The sequence below is a fragment of the Acanthochromis polyacanthus genome, chromosome 17 (genome assembly GCF_021347895.1).
Source record: "Acanthochromis polyacanthus isolate Apoly-LR-REF ecotype Palm Island chromosome 17, KAUST_Apoly_ChrSc, whole genome shotgun sequence".
NCBI lineage: Eukaryota > Metazoa > Chordata > Actinopteri > Pomacentridae > Acanthochromis > Acanthochromis polyacanthus.
In genome coordinates this window covers 13,760,993-13,782,936 of record NC_067129.1, presented here as the reverse complement: position 1 = coordinate 13,782,936, position 21,944 = coordinate 13,760,993, and the positions used below count along the sequence as shown (strand labels likewise).

Here is a 21,944-nt window from a genome sequence, read left to right as displayed (position 1 = left end):
GGAGCCGGTTTCACTCGTCCCACCGTGCGCCCTGCGATTGGGGCACAATAATGTTGACGGATTTCTGATCCAACCCAAGACAGTGCACTGTTCCTTCCAATGCCAGCTTTAAGTGAAAAGGCGTGCCTTGTCCCCCCCACCCCACCCCACCCCACCCCTTCACCACCTCCAACACCAACACCACCAACACCCCTCCACTCCACTCCCCCCTCCTCCTCCACCACCACCACCACCTCACAGCTACCCTCCTCCTCCTCCTCCTCCTCCTCCCCTCTTCTCCACACCCCCCACCCCTCAAAGTACTCGATGTATAGTTAAAAAATGGGAGGGCACACTTGAACCGAGCTGCTCTATGAAGGTAGGCTGCAGCGTGTGTTTATTGATGAGATGAAAAGAAGATGGAAGTGAGAAATGAACAAAGTAAAGGAACATACTGAAACAAACTAAAAAACGCGCTTCGTCGGGGGAAAACAGGGGGAGCCGTGGAAACGCTGTCGCCACTTTTTTGAACGAGCTTCGAAGTGCAGGTAAGAAATTGAGAGGAAAAAGTAAAGGGAGAAGGGATGGGTCTTGACAATATTCTCCTGCGCTATTATTAAAAAATGGGGAGAAATTACAAAGCGAGGGGGGAGGATTTTGCCGACGTTTTAAACATTGACTTTTAAGATGAAATGCGTAAAAAATGCCGCTGACTTCCATGTAGTTGCTGCCTGGCTTTACCCACCAAAATATTAAGGCTCCACATAATCGGAAACTTCATGCGCTCGGAGGATCACGTACGTTCAATAAACGGGAGCGAAATGGAATAAATCGAGTCCCTCCTCGTGTTGGGGCGACTCAGTTTTGGGATTTTTTGGGGTATTTTTTATGTCCATTTCTATTTGACTACAAAACCGCGCTGTGCCCTGGCATGACGCAAGTTTCCCCATCTGTCATTATTCTCACCATGCCCCCTTTTCTATCTTTTAGCGCTTTACTTTCGGATTTCGCCGGATTTGGAGCCGGCCGGGGGGACACTTGAAGAGGGAGGGGGGGAACAATACTACTCCGGTCCAAACTGTGCTCACAGGTCTCTCAATCAGCGAGCAAAAAAAAGAAAAAAGAAAAAAAAAACCTCTCAGCGATGCTCGCAGTGCTGCTCGCTCACATTTTACACACTGACTGTGAGCCCGGAACAACTGTGGCAGCCGACGTGCGCATTTGGCTTTTAGGTCAGTTATTTGAGTCGAGAGGAAAACGCGTTTCCTTGTTGCGTTTTTAACACGCTCCCGAGTAGAAATGTGCCTCGTAAATACGGGTTTTGGTGAAGTTGCTGCGTTTTGAGTGTGCGAGAGAGAGAGTGAGATACATCGTTTGTATCAGCGGCTCATCCAGCGCGTACACTCAGACAGATGTCTAGCCTACATTTTTTTGTGAATTAATATCAATACGGCGTGGCATTTATGAGATGGGGTTACATTAAGATGTACTCAGCAGGCGCAGGGAGGCTGGCTAATATTGTGTCTGAAGGTAAAACAATACTGCAGGTTCAGTTTCTGAGATAAATAAGATCCAGTGGGACTCTGCTCTGGATTTTTATTTTTTTATTTTTTTATTTTTTTGGTGCCATGTTACTCCTAAATGAATGATCACTTTAGCTGTCGCGATCCGCCTTTTCTTTCCCCTTAATTGCTTTTTTAAAATAATATATATCCTTGCACTGTGTTTGGGGAAAAATGTTTAGGATGTGAAGCTGCTTTTTTGGCAAAGGGTGGCCTAGATATGAGGCCATGCTCTGGTGTAATTAAAGTTGCAAGAGGCGCTTTCTGTGGTGCCCTTTGAGACATTTTTGTTGCAAAATATTCATGGGCAACTCGTGATTCCTTTCTCGCTGTTGTGTATCAGATGGCAGCAGCATAGAGGTGCTGCGCGTCTTGGATAAAGTTAAATTATGTGCATGGGTTTGCGCGATAAAAAAAGAAAAAAGAAAAAATCCTCCCCAGAAATTCTCTGGAAGGGCCCGAGGGGAGTTTTTATCCCGAGCAACATGTCAGTCTGGTTGTGTAGGGATCCATCTATCAGTGCGCGAACGTCTATCTCTCTGTGTGTGTGTGTGTGTGTGGAAAAGGGACAGAGAGTGTGTGCGTGTGGCAAACAGATGTTGTCCCAAAGCGCTTGGCTTTGCCTGATAAAGACAGTAATACTGCATATTCTTTTGTCTATTATAAGCGCCACCGATAGTTGCCACAATACAGCACGTTCTGTGCCCGATTAATGGGCACAGACTCGCCTGTAAAACAGAAGTTGTGCGCAGGTAGAAAGCTGTGCGTCAACACATTAGTCATGTCAGAGGTTTGGTCCCGGTGTGGCCGCTGGAGCCGCGAATAGCCACAAACAAGAAGGCCGGTCCCGGGTTGGTCGCAGGAGCAGAGGGACGCTGTGTCCATCTCCTTGTAGCGCAGACACGGTTTAGTGGATCTGCACCTGTGTGTCTGTATGTGTGTGTGTCTCTCTCACTGTGTGTGTGTGTGTGTGTGTGTAGGGTTTTTTCCACGTAATTGTGCGTTCATCCCATTTTTCACTTTTTTTGTGTGTTGTTGTGATCACTTCCTCTCCCCGCCTTCATTCAGAATATGCCTCCACAACGTAAACGGGTTGCAGTCCTATAGGCTCGGTTATGTAATTGGTGGCTGCACCGGATCATTTGTTTTCTGAATGGACACGTTTTGGAGAATGCAGAGCCCGTGTGCGTAGCCGCACCAAATTTCACCTTGATGTGGAGATTTCAGCCAGGCATAATTGCAGATCTGTCCTCTGAATTAGAGCAGATTGATTTGACAGGTTGCATGTGGGTGAGCAAGTAGAGAGAAAGTCAAAATTATATTGTCACACATTGTGTGTGCCGGATTGACTCTCTCTCTCTCTCTCTCTCTCTCCCCCCTCTCTTCCCTCCGTCCTCACTCCCTTCATCTGAAAAGAAACTCCACATTGAAAAAAAAAGAAAAAGCTTAACACCTGTGTATTTTTTTGTACGTTTTATTGTTTGATTTATTGGAGGGTACTTGTCTTGTCTGTAAGTGAGCTCTCACTACGGCTTGATGTCAAAAACTGTCGTTTAATCAGAACAGAGGTGTACAGTAGCTGCTGGGAGACAGTCAGCCATTATGTGCCTTTGGGAGTGTTTGTAGTCCGAATATCAGGTGCCCAGTTTCATCTCAGCTAAGTCGCTAATGAGTATTTGTATGTATATATTCCACACATATGCATTAATATTCACAGTGTTAGAGCCATCGCCATTTGCCCGCTTTCTGTGTCCCGGCTAAAACCCACCCATGACTAATGAATATTTAAGAGTATGTCTGCAGATCAGGGGAAGCCATTATTATATGAAGGAGACCCAGCAGATGAACTGTAGACCTGCTCACATGAAGGCAAAAGGAGGGTGAGGGGAGGGAGTTAATCCACACCCGGCAATCAATCCCAATTTTCTTTTGGCTTCACCATCCTTCACTCGTCCTCTGTAGCCTGTCACCCTCACTTCACATTCAGCAATTTGTGATTGACCGACAAACTGGCATAATGTGTCCACACCATTCAGTTCTGAAATGTTTTTTTGACTGATTCAGTCACGCTTTCGCACATTTCTCCCACCTGATTATTTGGGTTTACTCAAGTGAAAATGTGTAAGGGTACCATGCTGTACAAATGTAATGAGTGCTTCTTTGGTGGAGACGTATAACAAAAAGAAAAAAAAATGGGAAAAAAGAGAAAAAAAACAATCATCTTGTACTGTACACGCACACAGATGGCAGGACAGTGGTCCAAATAATTTTTAAGTGCAGTAAAAGGCACTGCTGCCCAAACAGACAAGACAGAGACTTCTCTGAAGCCTCCGCAATGCTACATTTCTGGTTGTTGGTATTCCCACGCCATCCAGCCACCTTCACCAGGCTGTTACCAGGTAATCCTGGTGGCCCACAACTTCCAAAAATGTATTTATAAATATGTAATCATTGTGTTGTTTCCGTAGAACTCTCTCAAACAGATTTTGTTTTTACACTACACAGTGAAAAGGACTTTAGACGAGGCAGAGGGCATGTAATATTGGTCATGAGTGGTATTTTCCTCAGTCCTCTGAATCACACAGGGCTGCTCATTTTGCCATGTGTAAATTTTCTTACATTTCTATGCCGTTTAAAATTCAGAAAGTCCACATTTTGGTTGCAAATTAAGGCATGCTCTGGCTATAGAAGAATAAAAATAATGCATCAAATGAAATTCTTCTTTGCAGCACTGGTGAGCCTTTACAGAAGAAGTAAAATGAATATTGTAATTTGAAATTTCAAGTTGGGGTATTTTTACCATCTTATGACAAAAGACTTGCACTTGAGTCCGTTCTGGCACTTTGTCTAGCCCAGTTGAACATATTTGGCAGCCATTTTGGGAATGCAGTAGAGATCCATCGATATAACAAGGCACTTTGTGGATTGCATCCAGAATGTCACAGTGCTTGTTAACTGCTTGGCCTTTTTGTCTCAGACGGAGTTTATCCTTTCCCAGCTTTTTTTTTTTTTTTTTCTGCTATCTTTTTTTTAATTTTTCCTTTTTTGTCTGTATAATGCTCGTTAGAAGAATATCCCCCCATGGAGTAAAGCTCATCTTTGATGTGACTGCCAAATGAGACTGTTTTCAGGTGCACATCTTAAAGATATTAAGTCTCATAATTAACTACAGAATAGCCTATAAGCCTTTAATAGACTTGAAGCGTAAAGATTAGGTTTGGTTTTAAGAAGAGCGCATAAAGTTTCTCACCTGATGTTTATTGCAAAGACCCCTGTTTTACAGCAGTTTCAGCTTTAATACTACATTTGAGTCCCCAGTTACCATGACAACCTTAAAAAAAAAACAACTCAGGTACCCCTAAAGCATCAGGGGAGACATTATTTTGTATTAAACACAACGTACTTCTTTATTTTTTCTATATCTCTTCATCATAGTAAAATATAATGACATTAGTGACTCCCAGCCAGTTCTGTCTTGGTGGATTGTTGGAATACATTTTGCAAACTCGAAATTATTGGCAGGCTGGCTACCTCCTGGCTAACTGGCATGGATCCTTCTACCCACAAATCACCTTTTTCACACATAACATGCTTCTCTTCATATTATATAATTTTTTTTTATTCCTGTAAATACTAATAACACAATCACAAAACCTATTGACAATCTGTATAGGATGCCTTTGTAATTAAGGAGAGAATTTCCCCTTCAGCTGCATTATGCAACATAAAAATGCTATTACAATGAGTTATGGTGATTTCCTTGCAGCTATAAGGCAAGAATGGAACATAATAGCCTTTGTTTAAGGGGAGGGAAAATGTATCTTGTTTATTGATGAGTTGGCCAAGCCAGGATTAAAAACATTTTGTAATAAAAACTGAAGGTTATGATTTTGCAACCAATCTGCGTATATTATCCATTCATAATGCTTAAAGAGGACTCGCACGACAGCTGCAGACTGGCTCATTTTTTTCCACTTCGTCAAGAAGGAATTTTTTAAAAAATTACTCCCCTCTCTTTTAGTTAATTGGAAGTCAGAATGTAAAAGTTCAGTCGTGAAAAATTGCTTCTACAAAACCTTCACCCAAAACTCTTCGACTTTCAGATCATCCGGTGTGTAGAGAACTTATAAACAAAAAACTTTATGGTATGCTTTTCAGTTTTCAAAGGACTTTTGTTTTGGAATCTTCCCTCGCTGCAAGTATCACAGGAATGTGTAATGAAAGCACACATTGAGACTGAATAAGTATTTGCGAATGTGCCAAGGGGTTGTCAGGAAGCTTTTGTTCGGTTATAAAACTTTATGAAGTCTTATGAAACGCACTTAGTATCCTTAGTTCTCACATAGCTTGATGGTAAAGACGAAGCTTTGTTTAGATCAACTGTTCAATATTTACACAATATGTATAACTGTAAAATGAACGTCCAAAAGGAAGCAGTTCATGACGTTCCTCTGATTTATTTTATTTTTAATGTGATATTTTAATGCAACAGGAACTAATAGACGCTTGTGGTACTGCTATCATACATTTTTAAAATATTTTTTATAATTCTCCAGATGGTGTTTGTCATTTAAAGGAAGATTTTCAGCTTGCATGTGTGTTTTTGTGTTTACACTCCTGTTGTTTGATATATATACAGTACATACAGTACACATACAGTCCACTGGTGGCTGTGACCATGTGCTTTCATTTACTTTTGCTAAAATTTCTAGCAGACTGTTGATTCATGCTTCTTTATATCTCAAATGCTGGTTTCAAAGCTTTCCATTAAGTCAGCTGTTTCTGTTGTAAGGCCCAAAAATATCATGTAACAACTTGACCAAAAGTTGTTTCACAACAAGCACAGAAGTTCCTAGAATTTATTTGTTTTTTTTGGATGGTTTTCAATTCCTAATCAGAACTTATTTTAATAATGTATCTCCTAAAAAAAAAAACCTCTCCTCTGTATGTCCCTAAAAAGCATTTAAGCTTAATTCGTGAGTCTCTCTTGAAATGCACACGAAGGTTCAGGTATTCAACTGATGTGAAAAATGTATCCTGGATTCTAATAGCGAAGTTGTATGTTTGCCAAGCTGCATGCGTGTCCTCAGTTCACCCTGCTACCCATATGGTTTTCTACAAGTCATGGTGAGATCAGTGCCTGGTTGAAGGGGAAAGTATCGGAAGAGGGTTTAAGAAAACAAAGTATCACAGTCCTTGGTAACTTTTTAAACTATTATACAGAGAAAAAAAAAATCCTGTGAATTCTCTGCTCCCTTCTTGGCATCGGGAGGACTTGTTAAGCCTCATACCAGCAAACTGCACTCGCAGTAGCCAAAATGTTAGGATTGTGCAGAGTCTCACTCAAGGTACGTCGGTATGCACTGTGCTTTGGGTAAACTCAAGGGGAATTATTTACACAATAGTATTTGTGTTGCAGTTTTATGAAAAAAAAGAGAAGATTGTTGGAGCCTTAAAGTATTTCCACAGAACCTACAACTGCATTTTTTTTCTTTTTATTGAGTAAGTCTGCTTTCTTTTTTTTTTGACACAGCTGCTTTTTAAATGAAAGGAGTGTCTGTTCTGATGTCGTCCACATTGTTCACTGGCTTGAATTTACCTTTATAAAGACAAATTTCAGCTGGAAATCTTTGTTTATTTGAGCCACTGTTTTAACAACTAGGAAAGGAATTTTTACATTGCGTTACTGTTTTGTTTTTTTTTAAATTTGTGACAGTTGGTCCAGGTGCCTGACCTGTTCAGCAACAAACCCATGAGAAGACATTTGTGCAGCTTTATCAGTGCTGTCGGGCTTGTTTTACAATACATTTGACATGTATCAGTGATAAAGAAAAAAAAACAGTTTGATCATTCTCGTGGTGTTCATAACATCTGCATGATGTTTTCTACGCAGATGCAGCCCACGTGTTCATGAGATGTTTAGGTGGTTAGAACACCAATGTAATAGTTGTCAGTCGTGGCAGCGGTGGTACAGCGTTTTTCACCTTATTAAAAACTTTGTATAAAAGACCTTGTGATGGCTGCTGTTTAAACTAACATTAAGCTTATTTCTCTTTTATAATTTCTATGAATGGGTTAACTGACATGAATGCATTTGAGACAAAATATCTTTTATTGCCTTTGGCTGTAGTGGGCTTTGCTGCTGGCTAGTGTCTCGACATTCATTCATTCACGGCACTAGTTTTTTATTCCTACTACTGTTCGCGGTCAGTGCAGCGTATCCCAACATGCATTTAGAGGAAGGCAGGTCACTGAGCTGACACACAAACAGAGAAAGACACTCATAGAGATAGCAGCAACTATAGCTGATACCTCTATACTCCTGGAGTCACTGAACAAACCGTCGTGTTGCAATAAAGATGACTGAAATCTACATGTAAAAAAGCCTTCCTCAACGTCTCTGTGTAACCGTGACAGTACAAATGACTAAGAAGTAGCACATTTGTGATATGGCCTGCTGAAAATACTCGCAGCCACGTGGCATGATTTTTATAGTAATGTTACCAGAAACAGCTGACCAGTTCAGGTTACACTCTGGGCCTCATGAGCTTATAGATTGTTGCCATCAATGATAATAATTCTGCTGCATTCAAGTGACCGCACTGACCAACACTTGATGAGCATTAGCAAGGCCAAAGGCCCTGATGATTATCATAAACGGAGCTGACGGGTGGTCATGTTATCTCTCCGCCTCGTGCTGAGGTGACTGTGCTTTCTGTACGTAGAGCAGACCAGCGAGGACAACCCAACCTACAGCAACGTTCTCCAGTCAGAACAGGAAGTGTAGTAGGGATGAACGGACAAATATCTTGCAGTGTTGGTAGTGACACATTGCGTAGCAACAAACAACGTTCGCCAACTAAGGTAATGGAAACACATTACAAACCAACTGGGGTTTGCTTTAATTGCAGCTTTGTACAGCTACACGAGTTTTTCTCTGTGGAAAAAGTAATAGGAAAAAGTCAAATTATACAGCAAAAATTGTCAGTGGAAAAAAACAGCTATTTCCCAATCACGTTAATGCCTTTTAATTCAGCTTTATCACTTTAAATATCATTGATTTTGCAGATGAAATGAAAGTATTTTATGAAATTTTTTGGGGATACAATGGACAACAGCAAAGTGAGCAAGTAATAGAAAAACCATGCATAATTCATTTGCAAAAAATCGTACAGTGTGTTCTTTTAACCCCCTTAATAAACGGCTGGCAGTGGCTTCTCTGGCAAATATATAACCAAAGAGACAACATTTTAAAAAGAACACATGGATGGTTTAGCAACCTGGAGTAGGAATAATAAGTGTCTGTAGACAAAACTAATAATATGCCATAGAACTAGTACAACCACACCGACTTGTGGCCCCAACATACTTTTCCCTGCAGTCATTCTTGAACTTGGTGGCTCTTAAAAATAGGTTGTGCACATGGGAAAACTTTTCTGCAAAACTAATTCATAACAAAATGTCACACCAAAAAGAAAAGCCCGAACACCAGCCTCAGATTAAAAAGAAATGCATTTGCCACAGTTGTCATTTTCCAAAGATTGCCTTAAATTTTGACTCACAATTTAACAGTTTTTCTGTTTCGATAGAAGTGTTGCACATGCACATAATGAGCGCTCCCACTGAATCAGTATTGATAAATGTGACTCATGTGAAGCTTGTAAGCAGGATTTTGTCATAGGTTCAGGCTTTTGTAAAAAATTGTAGCGACTCTATTCGCTTTTTGTCATTGCTTTTGTCCAAAAGTGTATTTACTGAATGGCACTTTGTGTCATACAGTGTATTTTATTAAGGTACAGTAGTTTTGCAGAACTACCCTATGACAGCTGATACTCTCTTTAGATGAATGACCTTATTGTTCTTATTGAAGCCCTATTTTCATGGGACTGATGACTTATCTGCACGTTCAGTGTGCTGCACTGACATTTCAGTGGGCTCGAATTTCTAAATATTTGATCTACACTTCCTTGACTCTACTAGAGTATGATGGATACAATACTAAAAGGGCCGAGTTTTTGGCCTTTCTCTCCTTTCTTGTGTAATTCTGTAGTTGGCTTGCTTAACAAGTGTGAATTGCAACACAGCATTGTATGGATAAAGTTTCCCACTGTGGTTATATTGCCCCCCTTCTTCCACGTCCTTGTTGGATTAACAGAAAATCTTACCTTTGTGCCAGCATTTGTTTAAGTCACCAGATCTAAATTATATTGCTGGGGCAGCCTGCAGACCACTGGACCACACGTAGCAGCAACTTGGTGATAGTGTGTATAGGGCACTCTTGTGGTCGGCTGTGTTTCAGTGTGTCAGCATTACACTTTTAGATGGATCATATGTCAAACGAGCTGATGAGACATATATATTCTGTATTTACTACACAACAGCTTGCCCAACTATAAATACACTAAACAGCGCTAACGTCCATACAGCTCAAAATAAGCACAGGATGCTTGTATAAAGTCCTTTGGATTTCATATCTTCTTCACATAATGAGAAAAATCTGTACTCCAAGACAGCACGTCGACGAGTTCACCTGAATAATGACTCAGTTTTATCTCACCTCGATGGCATTTGTATTGTTGTTGCTGTAGCTACAAGCTGGAGAAATATGTTACATCATGAAACCTTTTGCAATCTCCATTTTCGCCGTTCCCTTTCCCTCTTCTTTTTCTGTGCCTTTGCTAACGTCATTTTTGTTGCCTTTTACAATCGCAAATATCGGCCTTGCCAAATTCCTGGCAGAGAGGTTGGACTGCTGACCCTTGAAGCACGGAGCAGCTACCAAAAACTGCAGAGTTGTGCTGAACTGCTTAAAGCACCCTCGCGCGTTTGTGAAAGTTCAGCTCTTTGCCGGACCATCGTGGCACTGGCTCGTGCACCCTCGTGCAGCTGCTGGTGAAACACATGGCACCGAGCTTCCGATGCTGCTCACAATTACCCTCGCACATGGTGGAATAATAATGGAAAATTCACAGTTGGTAGTTAAATTGGGATTCAGATTATAGGTTCAAATTGCAAACAAATTTACAAGGCCAGGCATGTAATAGTGAAAGTGTCATTGTAGAAAAATAGCAGAAGAACAGTGTTCAGTTATTTAAGACACTGCTGTTTGACCACATGTGTGCATGTGTGGTTTTGTGTGTTTGTGTAAGATTGACACAACACCTTCACTAGGAACTTATTGTAAGTATTCTGAGTGCTGTATATGAAGCTCAGCTATACATAAAACATATGTGAGCAGCTGCTTTCCTGAATGCTGCATATTGTGAGTGTGTGGCTTCGTTCTTGTTTGCTTTCTCTCGTGACCAACATAGTATATGCTTAACCTGAACATATCCACTGTGCTGTGCTTTTCTCGACAATGCAAGTAGTGCACGCACGCTTGCAAAGATACCACACTGTCCTCTCATAATTCAGCACAAAGCGTCTTTTTTTTTTGTCTGGTTTATCTCTCAAGGACAGAAAGTCAGGAGACACTTTGTTTTCTTTGGATGATATAAAAGCGCTACAGCTCCTCTTTGCTACACAGTCAACTTGTTGAGATCTCGCCTGCTTGTATACCATCCAGCCATAAGCAGAGACACACAAGTTGCATGCTGAATACTTTTTTTTTTTTTTTTTGCCAATTTGAATGTGTTAACTGCTCTTTATCATGATACACCAGTAATAGACAGAGAAGTCCTATATGAGCATCTGTGTAGGTTCATGAAGATCTCTTAATGGCCTATGAGGTCCTTTTTTGGAGAGGCGAAATGTCCTTGACGTGTGTAGTAGCTGTAGAGAGGCAGTTGCTGTGGACACTTGTGATTAAATGATAACTCTTGAATTTAGCATTATCTGCTTCGGGGGTTAGAGGTGTTTTGGAGACTATCATATGAGTAGTCAGATGGTTCTTTTTGGTCAAATGCTCATTAACAAAAGCTGAGCCATTTGCCAATTCTGAGATATTTTTTTAAAGGCGTCTGTTCCGTCACCAAAATGACGTACTGTCTTTAATTTCATTGGCCACAAGCCAGCGTTGGCTGTTTGTGTTTTCCCCCTGTGTGCTCTCAGTAACAGTTCAGTATGGAAAAATTACTGGCAACACAAATTTGTGAGCACTTGTGTGGAGTTTGCCTGAAAAAAAAAAGTATATTAGAAGTAGATTATCCTTCCATCTGTAAACAAACAATGGATCTGCTATGGATAACGGGTGGCGGTGGGTGTGTTTTTGACAAAAAATGACGAAGTTGAACAAGCTGTCCTGTCAAAAAATACTTTAACTGTCCTCCACTTGCATAAGGGTGTTGCAGTGTTTATTGTTATTTGTGTGCTTGAGGAATTTATTCGAAAGTCGCACATCCTGTCACATAGCTTTCTGTTGGACTGAATATCTTCACGCGTTGATCGGCTGCACTATTTGAGGCATTTTGGTGGCAGTGGAACTAAACGGGAAGAGTCAGATTAAATTTAAGGGACTGTAAAGAGTTAACAGTAATTCTAGTTCGTGTGTGATGCACAGAAATGCACCAACATCTTACAGTTATTCCAGCTATTTCAATTGAGCGGCAGTCATAACATTACAGCAGTGTAATTACTTCACAATGACCAAATGAGAAAGCATTTGCAAGAGGAAAAAAAAATGCTGTTGTGAATTAATAAAATGCTGTTTTATAGTGTTTGCATATTTTTCAAACCGTCCCTGGAGGCGAGATTAGAATCGAAACTGTAGTTGTGAATAGAACAATCACTGGATCTTGTCTGTTGTAGGTGAAGAGCCAGTTCAAAGTTCAGAAAGACGTCTGAAATGTACTTCAAATGCATTCCAAACCTGTTCCAATTATCACCTCTTTTACATGGCGACACATCCTAAACTATTTCACTGGTTACGTGATGTTGCACCCTACAATTTCAGTCAAGGGACAAAATGACAAAATGTTGTGTGAAAATCTTGGCTCAACTTGTCAACAGCCTACGTGCGCTTGTTGGTGATTTTTTTAGTGACTGCTATAAAGGCAAATCAATTAAATCTTGAGACTGCGATGTGTTTTCCTCAGCTCCTCCTGATGTGTATGCGAGTTAGGCGCGTTACTTACCTGTTAAGTGCTTCACAGCGTTATAGAGAAACACTCAAAGGTAATAAGTGACATGGAGCTCTGAATTACTCTGATTTAATCAGCCAGCACAACATTGTTGGTCAGAGATGAATTATTTTTAATAATTTTTAATTGTGCACATCAAAGCGAGCCATGACACAATAGCATTAGCCTTCCGAAAAGTTGGAGGTGTTGTCTGATAACGACGCGTTTCATCAGAGGAGTAAAACGGACATGCTGTGCCTCTTTATCAAACACACCTACAGTTATCTCTCATCAGATTGACACTTTATCACTTCATTATTGCTTAAAATTTTCCAGTGTCCTCCTCGCTGCACATTTAGATCCAAACCTTTCTATTAAACTGTAGATTTTTAGAGATTGGTACTGAATGGAGGCTGTAAAAAAATGAAGGATTTTAATGTTGGACAGTGATTGTTAAGTTGAAAAAAAAACCACAAAAACTTACTGTTAATATAGGGTAGCACAAAACCCCTTTTGATAAATGCAAATCTGCATCAGGTTGATGAAGATGCTGTATGCACAAACATGGACATGAGCTTTTCATAATGCCCCGTGGCCCTTTTGTCTCCAGATTGAAATGTACCAAGGCCCTTGAATATATGCTTGTAGTGTGTGTTGTAAGCACTATTTGCATATTCAAGATGTACATTATTCACATGGCTGATACTGCTCCTTTCATAAGCATGCCTCTTATGTCTGTTCTCAACCCCCATCCCCCACCCTCACCATTTTAACCCCCCACGCCCCCACCCCTTGATTAACTAATGTCCAATTCGATGCAGCGTATTTCATGAGCTTGTCACCTCATATAGGCAGCTGATTAACCTGGAGTCTGGCTGGTGAAGTTGCAGAACCCTCCCTTGTCTTAATTTCTTTTCTCTCTCTCTCTCTCTCTCTCTCTCTTTTGCCCCCCCTCTCCCTCATCCCTCCCTTCCTTTCCCCCCTCCACCCTACACCCCTCCTCAGTCTTTGTTGTGGCGGCAGCAGCAGAGCATGCATTGCATTGGCGGTCTGAAGCATTGTGTCTGATTTCCAGCAGACAAACTGACCTCTGGGGATTTATTGACAGCAAACTCCACAGAGGCAGACACAGAGCTGGGAGCATGGAGGCAGCCGGAGAGGGGCGGAGGGTGCTGGGGAAGGTTTCGGAGGGAAGGAGGGAGGGAGGGAAGGGAAGGAGAGGTGGGGGCACAGACGGAGAGATAGACGGATGGAAGGAAAGACGGGGAGAGAGAGAGAGAGAGAGAGAGTTTGAACGTGATGAAACAGGAAACAGGTAGAGACATGCAGCGAAAGAAATCAATATTGGGTGTGGGGGGTTACGCATGCCGATTTTAGTTGATTTACATTTTTATATTTTTTTCCCCTTCTTGTATTAGCAAATGAAAGAAAATGGCCGCCTCCTACAAGGATCTAATTAATTTTGAAGGATCATCAGCCCCTTTAGTCCAAGGCAGGGTACAGGAGGGAGGGAGGGAGGGAGACAGACCCCTGGGCTGATTAGAATTCACTGCAGGTAGGCGCTGGCTGCTGCTCACCCACTGTGTCATGGCTAAAATGGAATCACTGTTGTGAGTGGCAGTCTGGGCAACTGAAGCCTGCTTCCCTTGGCCTGCTCCTTTGTTGCCAGCATTCACCTCACTTTACCCCTTAGGCAGGTGGATTTACATGTCTGGTTGGGAGAAGGGAACCCAGAGAGGGAACATATATGTTTGCATTGTCTAACAGTAGCCACAAAAACAACAACAACAACAACAACAAAAAATAGACCCATGGCACCAGGATACAGTTGCATCTCAAACTAACCCCTGCAGGAAAAGAAAAAAAGGTCAAATATCGGCATCTGTAATAGATTCATGCGTTTGGGTGCAGCATGATAAAGAAAAGGTCTTAGAATAATGGCATTTCAGTTGGTTTTTATATTGATGAAGCCAATTCAGGATTATTCAGGTTGAGGTTAAAGCAAAGGTTGCACTTACAGCAGGCTGTACTTTGGGTGAGAGCTAGTTTTTAAGTTGGGTGTTTGAACAAGACTCATGTTTTGAGTTCAGGCTTATTTTGAGGCCTATAACAGAATGTCTGGTTGGGTTACTTTGATGGGTTAGGTTAATTTTAGAGCTACATTTTCAGCTACGATAAAAGAAATAAGTTAAAATGTGATTATAAATGTAGGGGTTAAAGATTTTAATGAGATTTAACAACCAGATCAAGTCAGAGGAACAAACACGTGGCTTTTAGTGTCAAAGAATGATCTGTTTCGGTATCAAGTGATCAGCCTCCGCTGCCAAAAACACTTTTTCGAGCTCACCAAATCACCAAATTTGTCCGCTGACAAGACGAGTTGAGGAAAACAGCCGCACATCCTGCTCCCTCCTCTGAAAGTGAGACCTGTGGACGCAGCTTTTTCAGTTCTCACACTTCAGCTGCTTTTCTCTCAGATATTCTGCTTCTATGTATTAAATTCTGAACAGAATCATTAACTGTGAGGCACACTTATGGCATGTAATGTTATGTTGCCTTGAAGTATGAGAAGAGCATAAATGGAAGAAAAAAAAGGTCACCTGCTTTACATCTCACAGTTTTCATATGTGGATTTCACCTCCGCGTCTCAAAGTGGGAGGTGTACTCTTTGAAATGTACTTGAGAGCCGTAAAAGAATAATTTGTGTCAACATTAATGTGCAGGTCTGGTCAAATCCTTGCCCCGTTCTGTTCATTCAGCAGCACACTGTAGTTACTGGATTTTTCCAGTTCGTGTTGTAGCAAGCGTGACTGCTCCTGAACGTCTTTTACTCGAGTTCCAAAAAAATAGTGTCAGATCACACTTGCAATTATGATCCGAACTCAAATTAATCACGAGCGTTCTCATCCCAACATGCCGCACAATTTCCAGACACTTTTAAAGCTTCATTTGGTTGTAATACTTGACGGCACTTGAACAATGTGCAACTAATAGAAAAGAATCTGTTTGAAAGGGGCATTTTGTATCGGTTCAGTGCATTTTTTTTCAGTGTGCCTGACCTTAGATGGTCCCATGAGCATGTGACTTGAATGTGGTTAGTTTTACATCATTTTATTTCTAGTTTTGCGGCCGAGCGTTTGTATACTCAAGTGTTTCCACAGCATAAGAGCAATTGTCAAAGGCTTACTTAGGATGTCCAAACCAGCTCATCACATGCTTAATGTTGAATGCCTTTCTTGTATTTTTCAATGAATGCCTTGTGTGTTTAATATTTGACTCTTTTCTATTATTACAACCACCAATCTTGCTCTACATCTGTATTGGACATACATGTTGTTTAATTTGTGTATTTGAAATGTGATAAAGAACACACACGCACGCACGTACACAAACACACACACACAAACACACACACACACACACACACACACACACACACACACACACACACACACACACACACACACACACACACACACGTGGATGATTGAGCACGCTTCCCAAAATATTTAGAGAGGCCCTCTGTGTCAATTTATGAAAAATTTCGATCGTTTTTCTCGGGAAGGGTGTGGTTTTGTTGCCCAGCAGCTCAGATAACTGTTGAGAAAAGAACTGGCTCCAGTGCCAGTATTATTTTCACCCTTGATTTGTAATTTATGGTCACGTGCACACAGGAGCGTCCTTTTCGTCTCGCTTTAAAAACTCTTCACACATCTGTTGCAGCCCGTTGGTGGCAGAAATTCCTGTTACTGTGGATCCGGGTTCATTAAGGGAGTGGCAATATCGACGAGGCAAAATGTGGCATTAAGATTTGTCTTTGTCTTTTCTCTCTCCCCCCCTCAAACACTGTGGCAGAGCAACACATGATTTGGACAGAGAGGACTGACAGCCTTGCCTAGCACCAGGCCCCTGATCAGCCATCTCCACCAGCAAACTGAAGCTTGACCCGCACTTCATCACCAGCCACACAAGCATCTTCGTAACACAACGTCATCTAACTGTAAGTACTGGACAGCTTCGATTTTTTTTTTTCTCTAAATGGTGAAGTAACTAAGCTGGAAACAAGCGTTAATGCTTTGTGGTAACACTTTAGTACTGCTTCTGCACTAATTTAAACTCAATTCTGTAGTTTTCTTGTTAATGTAAAATTTATGTCTATTCAGTATGTAATTATGTTCCAAATTATTAAGCGTTTCTTCACTCCTTCAACTTTTTTTCCCCTTTTACTAATGTGTCCTATGCTACTTAACATTTTATCATCAGTTTTCTAATATGTTACTTCTTGACGGACACAGTGTAAACAAATTATCTCTAAAATTTCTGTCGTGGATTTGTACATTTTCCAAGACCAAAATGAGGACAGGTGTCTTAGTTTCTAGAAAAGTTCTGCATTTAAAAATAATTCAAATAAGGTCGTCTGCATTACTTTACAACAACAAAAAGATATACTTAAGCATGTTTATAGACAAAATTATTGAATTTTAAAGCAATTCTAACAACCCACAATTCTTACACTTAATATCTGTCTAATTTACATATAGATAATAATTTCTGTTAACACGTAACTGGCAAGAAAATCACCTTAAATTATCTTAAACACTGATCAGCCGGGTCATATCTAGTGTATTCCTAGATAGTTAGGAAGCGCCATCACCGTGAACACATGGCTAACAAAAGAGGCCTGTTGTCCTCTAAGCCCAGTGCACCACCTAATGGTGGTTGGAGGGATTTCAGACATACACACTGAATGAAAGAAACTTGGAGTAATTAGATGGGAACCATCTTAATTGTCCTTCACCATGGCAATGTGGAATTTTTAAACCCGCGGTCGAAGAAAGAAATTAAAATTATTTCATTCTCGCCTTAATATTATGAGACTGGACTGAGGGAAAAATATTGAAATTACCATATCTCTGTTATTGTTTTAGGAATCTTCCAATGAACAGTACGAGTCTGTTTATTATAAGCAGCAGTATTATTTATCATGTATTTGAATTAGCTGCACTACTGTATCATGGTTGTTTACTTTTTTGCATACAGGATGTAAAGGTAGTTTGGAAAAAGGCAATTTTCTTGCATAAAAGGGAGTTTATTTTTTGTGATCCTCATAACCATTGTCTTTCATTTTGCATACTAGCACCGTTTTAATATTCGTAATATGCCAGTACTGTGAACCAGCAATGACAAAATGTTGCTGTTACATGCTGAGAAATATTGCTAAGTTAAATGCTTCATTTTAGACACAATTGTGTGTTCAATCCAGTTGTATAATGCAGTGATTGTGTGTTGGGAGTGTTTTCAGTCAGGTGTGTTGCTTCCCACTCGCAGGTGACATCAGTTGCAAGGGGATGACCGAGCGCATTCATAACATCAATCTTCACAACTTCAGCAATTCTGTACTTGAGACCCTCAATGAGCAGCGCAACCGTGGGCACTTCTGTGACGTGACTGTTCGGATCCATGGAAGTATGCTGCGAGCTCACCGGTGCGTGCTGGCTGCTGGAAGCCCCTTCTTTCAGGACAAGCTGCTGTTGGGCTACAGCGACATTGAGATCCCCTCTGTGGTCTCAGTGCAATCCATCCAAAAGCTGATTGACTTTATGTACAGTGGGATTCTGCGGGTGTCTCAGTCAGAGGCCCTGCAGATCCTTACTGCTGCCAGCATCCTACAGATTAAGACCGTCATTGATGAGTGTACCCGCATCGTGTCCCAGAATGTGGGCCTGGCCGGGCCGGGGGGCTTCCCTGTTATACCAGGTGATTCTGGTCAGGAAACTCCCCGTGGCACGCCGGAGTCTGGCACCTCTGGGCCCAGCAGTGACGCAGAGTCCGGTTATATGCAAGCAACATCACAGCAAAATGTGGATCGTGCATACACATCACTGTACTCCTACCCTGGCCTCTCTCTGCAGAATGGAACCCGCGAGCGTCCCCTTTACATTAACCCTCTGTCAACAAATTATGATACGACTCTCAGCACTCAGAAGGACCAGCAATCTCAAGATCCACCCTGGATGAACCGTATCCAGGAGAGATCTCAGCAGGTCGACCGCTTCATCTCCACAGCAGAGTCCACTCACTGCCGCAAGCAACCCCGACCGGTACGCATACAAACAGGAGGGATGCACATAAAACAGGAGGCCGAAGATGAGTACAGCTGCTATGACAATATGGTGGACTGCCAAGACGACACTGACCACACTGAAGGCGTAGAGAGTGAATCCAAGGTTGAAAGTTTTGACTCAGGGGTGAGCTCCTCCATCAGTACTGAGCCAGATACCATGGAGCAGAAGCCGTACCTGACGGCCTTTGGCCGAGAGGAGGGCGGGGAAGGGCATCATGGTGAAGGAGCTCCAATGCAGATAGTGGTCAATGACTCGTCCCCTGAGCAAGTGCAAGAGACAGAGGACGGGGACACATCCCACAGCACTAGTGACAGTAGCATGATGCAGCCCCCGCCAAACTCAATCAAACTCAGTCCCATGTCCCAGTACATGCGCCAGGTAGAATCACACACCAGCAATCTGAGGATGCCGATCACCGTGACCAGCAATTCCCAAGTGATGGGCACTGCTGGAAGCACCTTCCTGCCCACACTCTTTCCTACACAGCCGGCTAGAGACCACAAGAATTACCTTTACCTTCCTGGCCAGCAGCAACCCCAGTTTGTGGCAGTGCCGCCCCTGCAATGCCATCATTCCCGAACCCAATGTCGGTACAGCAAGCGCCAGCACAGCAGCAGCAGGCTGCCGGAGGAATTGGTCAGGGGAAAAGAAGCCCTATGAATGCACTCTCTGCAGTAAAACCTTTACTGCAAAACAGAACTACGTCAAACACATGTTTGTCCATACTGGTAAGTCAAGATGTAGCTAAGTCCTTTTTAAGTTGAAGTGCTCCTGTAACCCTCTGAACCCCAGATTTGAAAAGCATGCCATCTTTCAGAAAATCACAAGAATGACACAATTTATCTTAAAAAGAAACTGAAAATAGGGAGAATCACTGAATTTCCAACTTTGCTCAGTGCACCCATGAAGCCAAGAGTGACTCAGCTGTGACAAGCGGTCATGTTACCAATGTTGTGAGACTTTTATGCTGCACTGGGCTGAACTGCAAGCAGTGTTTACACAGGACAGATAAGAAATGGAAACACATTAAAACCATGTGCAATTAATTATGTATATTATTGGAAACGCACCGTTTTTTTCTCCAGTATTGGTACCAACTGTGTGAAAATATTGCACATGTAATTCCAGTTTTTCTTTGGTGAAATTAATCATCAAATTAAGAAATTCAACATTTGTTTTCTCTATTTTATTTTTCATAACTTTGTCGTACTGCAAAAAGAAGGTATTTTTTTGAGCTCTCACTCCTTGTAGCCATGGTTGTGCTGTATCCATAGAGGTGCAGGACTTTCTATTGCATTGAAAAATGAGCCCACACTGAGTAAAAATGTGACAAGAGCAAAAATGGCCACAAATTGCTTGGGGTTCAGAGAGTTAAATGATTGTATTATTCATAGTAAATGTAGGTAGTAGCTGCACTTGTAGCTTCCACCACACTATAGAAATATTTATGGTTAGTGGGTGGCATGATTAACATAATTATGATATTGAAGTAGTAGAAGAAAACTTGGTCATCATAAACTAACTATTCATGATGTTAACTCAAGAAATTAAATAATACAGCGTCCATCTGCATTAATGCTGTTACTGACATGCCAGTAGGACAAGATGGAGCTGTGGCCCTTAAACATACTGCACCACACCAGGTTTGAGATTATTGGTCGTTCACACTCAGGTAGTGGTAAAATTAGAAATATATAATACATTTTTTGTCCATTTCCAGTCTTATGTTGAATTTTGCTTCTCCATCGCCGAGCCTTTTTCTGCCCCTCCATCCATAGTTAGAATAGGTTTCTGTTTTCCTTGTATACTGTTCTATTTATTTGGCAGTAGAAATCAGTAGTGTTAATTGCATACTGTTGAGTTTTCCACATAGAACATAGTGTACAGTATTAGTTTGCAGTATGACTTCATGTCGTGTGGATATTTTACCAGCTGCAACACTCACATTACTTCCATTAAATAATAAACCAGCACCTATGTTAGTAATTTAGGTTAATTACAGACCGATAAAAACAGCCAAAAATGATATTCATTAGGTCACAGCTGACTAGTGTCTTTGTTATCACTCGTATTTGAATTACAGTTCCAGTAGAGTGCTCATGCGGCACATCGTCTCACTGTACGTCGCCTTCTTCAAGCACCGGCAGTCCTTATCAATCACATATTGTAGAAATCATCATCACAGAGAGGAAGAATTAAATATCATATAATTAGATGATCTCATAAAAATTGCCTACTCAAATATCTATTATTATTTCATACAAACCATTGCTTTGCCATATCCACTCGGTATGTGAAGGCAATTTGGAATTAGACTCCCTGCTTTGCTCACACACAGCAGAGAGATGACATATTGAGATGGAAAATCACTGATCGATCAATCACTTCGACTACATCTGAACATCCCATGGCAGCCAGTGATGGATTATCTTTGCTAATCTTCTAAAACAAAAAAGAAAGCATCATTGGGATTCAAAAAGCACAATAATGCATTGCTGTCCCTTTGAGATTACTATACATCAAACACACTCTCATCTTTTATTTGTTTAAAAAAAACTCAATCAAGAGGGATGTTGGCAAATGCAATATAGTGCATCTTCACAAGGCACCGTGATGCAACACACTCAAAATAGCTAAAAGACACACCAGCAGTGCGGCATGATAGCATGTGCGACAGAGGTAATGTGTCATTTGCTGCAATCAAAAATCTGTCAGAGGCTGAGAGGCAGTTTTTCAATGGTATGAGTCACTGTATTACAAATATGCTGCCCAGAGCAAGACAATAAACATAATTATTATATACAGTATGTGTGTCTCCGAGCTGCTGATGTGTATCTGACCCTGAAATCTGACCTTTGCTGTGTCAGGTCAGTGGGAAAAAGTGATAAAGTAGAAGTATAAATTACTGGTTTCATTAAATCAAAGCAGGTAGCAACACATTAATTCACTCAGTGCAGCAGAAAACAAGAGATACACAGGACTTCATTAACTTGCATGATACAACTGGCCCATTTGCGGCGTTATCAGTCTCCCTCTACCTGTTCGTTTTACGTAATTATTAATTTGTTAATATTTTACGGCCCATAATGTCAGCAGAGACAATTATGTAAAATGAGCTTACATCTCAACAGTGTGGCAGAAATACCAAACAGGTGCATAAATTGTTTGTTTTCCAGTTGTATGCAAATGAACATTATTGTATGTTTTTATTGAAATTTCAT

General features: G+C 41.2%; 1 protein-coding gene across 1 annotated transcript in view; it reads left to right on the top strand.

Moving 5' to 3' along the window:
- Window positions 1-272: 272 nt before the first annotated feature.
- The window catches only part of zbtb20 (zinc finger and BTB domain containing 20), a 34,672-nt gene continuing 13,000 nt past the window's right edge, over window positions 273-21,944 (top strand). The window contains 4 exon segments of the mRNA XM_022190567.2: window positions 273-527; window positions 16,454-16,598; window positions 17,927-19,292; window positions 19,294-19,451. Coding sequence (XP_022046259.2) covers window positions 17,947-19,292; window positions 19,294-19,451 — 1,504 coding nt within the window. The 5' untranslated portion in view covers window positions 273-527; window positions 16,454-16,598; window positions 17,927-17,946.